At 40.5% G+C, this 6,498-nt stretch overlaps 1 protein-coding gene across 1 annotated transcript; it reads left to right on the top strand.

Moving 5' to 3' along the window:
- Nucleotides 1-626: 626 nt before the first annotated feature.
- On the top strand, nucleotides 627-1,376 carry OR7C2 (olfactory receptor family 7 subfamily C member 2; the record flags this gene model as incomplete). Its single annotated transcript, XM_081230695.1, is given in 4 exon segments — nucleotides 627-855; nucleotides 858-973; nucleotides 976-1,113; nucleotides 1,119-1,376. Coding segments are annotated over 4 exon segments (741 nt in total).
- Between the last annotated feature and the right edge of the window lie 5,122 nt (nucleotides 1,377-6,498).

Genomic DNA, 6,498 nt, shown 5'->3' on the forward strand with positions numbered 1-6,498 from the left:
ACAAATGTAATGTAAATGATGAATAATGATAATGTGGGTTATTGTTTTTTAACAGAAGGAGCACCCAAGGTCCAGAGGATCTAAGATATAGAAATGACAGAAAGACAGCACAATGAAAGAACCTCTCAATGATTGGAAGATCTGCCTAGAGTTAAGGAATTTCCCATTCTCATAAACACTAAGCAGAAAATACAAGAGCAGTCCCCAGGGAGCTGGGAAAGGATGATTGCTTAGTGATGCAGGCAAGCAGTGCTCCTCAAACTTGTGTGTGTGAGAATTCTCAGAAGGGCTTCTTAAAGCACAGCGTGCTGGCTTCACACCCAGAGTATTAGATTCAGTAGGTCAGATGAGCCTAAAAATGTGCGTTTCTAACATTTCCAGGGGTTGCTGATGGTGCTGGCCAGGAACCACAATTTGAGAACTGCTGGACTTAGAGACAATTTTTCTAGGTAGCAACAGTAACCACAATCTGTCATCCAAGAAAGCCAATCCTTAGCCAAAATGAATGACTTCATGAATTCCCTGGGTTTGGATTAGGGATATTTTTTTTGTCACTCTGGGGAATATTTATTTAGAGTAAATTTTGTATTGCTTTTTTCCTCCTTGTTGGCAAGCCCAACAGACTCATGGAAAGAGGAAACCAAACAGGAGTCAGAAACCTTCTCCTCCTGGGATTCACAGAGGACCCAGACCTGCAACCTATCCTCTTTGGGCTGTTTCTACCCACGTACTTGATCACATTCACTGGGAACCTGCACATCATCCTGGCCATTGTCTCAGACTTCCACCTCCCCACCCCCATGTACTTCTTCCTCTCCAACCCATCCTTTGCTGACATCTGTTTCATCTCCACCACAATCCAAAGATGCTGCTAAACCTCCAGACACAGAGCAAAGTTATCACCTATGCAGGCTGTCTCAGCCAGGTATTTTTTTTCATTGTGTTTGGATGCCTAGACAATTTACTCCTGACTTGATAGCCTATGACTGCTTCGTGGCCATCTCTCATCCCCTGCACTATACGGTCATCATGAACCCCCAGCTCTGTGGGCTGCTGGCTCTGGGGTCCTGGTGCATCAGTGTCATGGGATCCCTGCTCAAGACCTTGACCCTTTTGAGGCTTTCTGCAGAAACATGAATGTTGCACACTTTTTTTGTGATTTTCCTGAAGTCCTGAAGCTCACCTGTATGAACACACTCATCCATAACATAACGGTGTATTTTGTGACAATTGTCCCAGGTGTTTTTCCTCTCTCTGGGATCCTCTTTTCTTATTCTCAGATTTTCTCTTTCGTCCTGAGAATTTCATCAGCCGGGGGCAAGTACAAAGACTTTTCCACCTGTAGGTCTCACCTCTCGGTGGTTTCCTTGTTCTAGGGCACAGGCCTTGGGGTCTACCTTAGTTCTATAGCCACTTCATGCTCTAGGATAAGTCTGGTGGCTTCGGTGATGTACACCATGGTCACCCCCATGCTGAACCCCTTCTTCTACAGTCTGAGGAACAGGGACATGAAGGGAACTCTGGTGAGACTCCCCAGCAGGGCACCATCTCTCAATGATGGGGCCTTTATAGGACTCCCATAAGTAACTAGGCACATAATATTGAGGACTAGAAATCCTGGCTTCCTTCATTTAATATGTTTATCTTTCCTAATATTCATATTTTAAAGCAAAACTTTCCTTGGGTCTTCACTGCCTTCTCTACTTTCCTTCAGGTTATATCTTAGGTTCCCTTTTTCACTTTGTAATCATTTTAATTTCATATGAATAAAACATGGTTATTTTCTCAGTTATATCCAGTGATGACTTAAATTTCTTTAAAAAATAGATTCTCATGTATTTAATATATATCCTCGAAGTGACGGATGTTTACCTATTATGGAAATGTTGCCCTGCAAACTCATTTACAGAGACGTTTTCTGAAATTATGTGAATGAAATCAACTCAAAATGCCTTTTTTTCTGCTTCACTTTCCTTTCAGTCACATCAAACTCAGTGAATTTCTCTACTCATCCATAATATGGATATCTTGAATTGCTGAGCTATATCTTATCCATCTTTGAAACTGCAATGCCTCATACATTTCTTAGGAAGAAGTTTATGGCCAGTGAATATTGTTGAATGGCATGAAAAATGGATGAGTGCATGATTAAACACAGAGTCGGGACCAAAAAGTACAAATGTGTTGATTTAATAAAAGATTATGAGCTAGAAAATAGATTCCGTTTTTGATATGGATATAGATAACAAAAATAGCAGCACTAGGTATATGCTAGCACTGTTTAAGCACTTTAAACACATTATCTCATTGAGGTTTTCCAATAAGGCTTTTATGTGATGACTATCATTTCCCTAGTTACAGATGAGGAAGTAAGAGATTATGGTAATCTGATAACTAGCTCAAGGTCATACATGTGATGAAGGGAGGCTCAAACCCAGGGCTGTCTAAATCAGACCACTCTCAGGAAACTCTACTCAATACTCTGCAATAGGAAAAGAATCTTAAAAAGAGTGGATATATGTATATGTATAACGGATTCACTTTGCTGTACAGCAGAAACTAACACAACATTGTAAATAAACTGTACTCCAATAAAAATTAATTTTTTTAAAAAGAGAAAAAAATCAGACCACTCTCTTAAGCACAGTATTATGTTGTCTCTAGTCAAATCTTATTTTAATAATAGCTCAATTTCCAAGGAAACAGGAACCCTCTAATATAAAAACTCTTATTTCTGGAAGTCAGCTCCCCCACAAAGAAATATTCTGTCTCTGAGGCTGTAGGCTCAGAAATAAATCAAACCCTAGAGTAAGATTTATTAAGATTCCCCTAGTATTTTAATCTGACTTCCTTTCATTGTGATCAGGGTGAGCACAGTATCATATATATATAGTTACTTGTATCTATTCCTTTTAAATTTTTATTTACATACTTTGATCTTTTATCATAAGGTTTTCTATTCTTATTGGTTTTTTCTGGTTTTTTTTTTAGTTGAAGTATAGTTGACTTACAATATTATACTAGTTTCAGGTGTACAGCATAGTGATTCAGTATTTTTGCAGATTATACTCCATTATAGATTATTATAAGATAATGGATATAATTCCCTGTGCTATACAGTATATCTTCATTGCTTATCTATTTTATACATAGTGCTTTGTATCTGTTAATCCCATACCCCTAATTTGTCCCTCCCCCCTTCCCTCTCCCCCTTGGTAACCACAGTTTCTTTCCTATATCTGTGAGTCTTTTTCTATTTTGTGTACACATTCTTTTTTTTTCAGATTCCACATATAAGTGATAGCATACAGAATATGTCTTTCTCTGACTTATTTCACTAAGCATAATACTCTGTAGGTCCATCCATCTTGCTGTAAATAGCAGAATTGCATTCTTTTTATGGCTAAGTAATATTCCATTGTGTGTGTGTATACACACACACCAGTTTATACATACAAACTCCAGCGGCACCAGTTTACATTCCCACCAAGAGTGTACTAGAGTTCCCTTTTCTCTACATCCCTGCCAATATTTGTTATTTGTGGTCTTTCCATGATAGCCATTCTGACAGGTGTGAAGTGATATCTCATTGTGGTTTTGATTTCCCTTATCTCCAAGACAAGAAGCTCCTTTCCTCAGTCATTTATAAATCGGGGCTTGAGCTTTGTCACTTCAAGGTCTCAGCTGCTCTAAGCGGAATGTGACTCCTCAAGGGGTCATATAGGTACAGCAGCTTTGGAGTCTCAGCCAGAAATACTCATCCTTAGAAGGAACCCTTAGTTTCACTTTAGTCATAGATATGAGGTCAAATAAAGAAACTTGAACACTACACTCTAGGACAGGGATCAGAGCTCTGTTCTTCCCTCTCCTAACGCTACTAAAATAGCTCCATTACCCCAAAGACAATATTCCTTAAAACTGTGCCGTCCAATACAGTATGGTAGCTATTGGCCACATATGGCTGTCTAAGTCTAAAATAATGAAAAATAAATAAAGACTTTAAAAATTCAGTGCCTCAGTCATACTAGCTACATATCAAGTGCTCAATAAGCTATGCATGGCTAGTCCACCATAGTGGACAATATAGATAGAGAACATTTCACAGAGTTCTATCAGAGAGTATGACTGTAGAAGGATGCTGCCTTTTCTTTATAACACTCTACAAGGATGCCCCGTCAAGGCGATCAGATACGTTGCTAGCAAATTTCTCCTATTCCTGTTTTAAAATGCAATTGGCTACATATGGTAGAAACCAGACTACATGGCCTAACCAAAAAAGCTTTTTCCCTCCTGAAACATGAATTCTACAGCTAAGCAGTTCTAGGCTGGCCCTCAAGTACTCAGGATCCTTCTACTTTTCTGCTCTACCACCTTTAGCATGGGGTTTTCACCCTCATGATCACAAACTAGCTTCTGCCCTTCCAGCCATTGCAACTGCATTCCAGGAAGGTAGGATGGAGAAGCATAATATACAAGATATCCCATCATCATTTTCCATTTTAGTGCATTCTGTCTGGCTTCAAAATTTCACATCTGCATCTTTTGCCTGAAGAATTTCTCTAGTCTTCCCTATCCACGTGCACAGAGAATTAATGCCCCAGGAATCACTCCTTAACCAAAGACTGACAGGAGCTGGTGTATAACTCAGTTGCTTATTGGGTGAGATAAGTCTGAAGCACATATATTACACTGGCTCCAGTAGTTCCCCGGCAGGAATCCCAGTTGACCATGTTGGTAACTGGCTTGATAAACATACCCTTTACGGCTGTTTCCCTTGCCTGACTCACAACTCCACTGCCTGGGACCACTAAAATCTTTGTCTTAAATAGACTGAGCTACATTTCCTGAGCCATACAGTGGCTTGATTGGCAGCCCCACAAAAGATATGCCTACCCAGAACCTGTGAATGTGACCTTATTTAGAAACAGTGTCTTCACCAATTTCAATTAGTTAAGGATCTTGAGATGACATAATTATGGATTACTTAAGTGTACCCTAAATCCAATGACAATTGTCCTTATAAGATACAGAAGAGGAGAAGACACAAAGAAGAGAAAGCCCTATGATGTAAAGGCGGAAATTGATGTGGCCACAAGCCAAGGAACTGGAGCCACCAGACGCTGGAAGAGGCAAAGAAGGATCCTCCCCTAAAGCCTTTACAGGGCGTGCACCCCTCTGATACCTTGACTCTGGATTTTTGGCCTCCTGAACTGTAAGAAAATTAATTTCTGTTCTTATAAGCCACCCACATTGTGGTAATGTGTAACAGCAGCCACAGGAAACTAATACAGACGATAAGGAAGATTCTTGGAATATTTGGAGGGTTACAGGAAGCAGCTGCCATTTGTGGAAATACACACACACACACAAACACGCACACATACATACTACTGAAGATCTATTGATTTGCCTCACTGACATGAAGCAACAGATGAAGCTGCAACTGTTCTACATTCTGCTAGATCCTCTTTGAATCTCTCTGCCTCTTGGGCCAAGTGTGTGTGTTTATCTCCATGACAAAGGGCTCTGGGTTCTGCAGAATACCCTCATCACTGAGGTCAGAAGCAACACAGTTGGTCACAGGCTTTATTCCATCCTCATGAGTCTCCATCTCTTGCTTGTAGCTTCCAGCCTGCCTTTGATCACACCCCACGTTACATCCATCTTCTCTTTTCAGAATAAACCCAGAAAACAGGTCACATATTTTACAACAGATAACTTCTGTGGTCAGAGATAAATTTATCTTGTTCTGGCTGGCATGAAGGATTGAAAGAATGAAAAGATTATCCAATCCAATCCACAATTCCCCTCAAAAATTATCTATATTTCTCTTGCCCCAGGGGATAAAATCAAATCCAAGCCACAATCCCCCCCCAACAAAAAAGTGATCTATGTTTCCCTTGCTCCTTTATTCTTTAAAACCCAGACTTACAAAGAAAATAGAGCTGGGGCAGGTTCCAAGGATTGGATGAGATAAGTCATGCATCCCTTGATGGTATGACACACCTTGTGTGATGGCTTGAGTTGTGTCCCCCCAAAATTCATATGTTGAAGTCCTAACTCCCCATACCATGGAATGTGACTGTATTTGGAGAGAGGGTCTTTAAAGAGGTAGTTAAGTTAAATTGAGTTCGTTCAGGTGGGCCCTACTCCAATTTGACTGGTGTCCTCATAAGAAGAGATTAGGACACAGACACACAGAGAAGACCATGTGAAGACACAGTGAGAAGACGGCCATCTATAAGACAAGGAGAGGGGCCTCAGAAGAAACTAACCCGCCTGGCACCTTGACCTCAGACTTCCAACCTCCAAAACAAAAATAAATTTCTGTTGTTTAAGCCACCCAGTCTGTGGTACTTTGTCATGTTAGCCCTAGAAAACTAATCTACCCTGCTTCCAGAGGAGCCCTCTGGGGACACAGAACACTGACCATGGGGTGGGTGGGGCTAGAAGCTGAAATTCTGGGTTGAGACTGGGATCTCAAAAAAAGTTACCCAT

The sequence above is a fragment of the Mesoplodon bidens genome, assembly GCF_964165515.1.
Source record: "Mesoplodon bidens genome assembly, chromosome: 4".
In the NCBI taxonomy this organism is placed as follows: Eukaryota; Metazoa; Chordata; class Mammalia; order Artiodactyla; family Ziphiidae; genus Mesoplodon; species Mesoplodon bidens.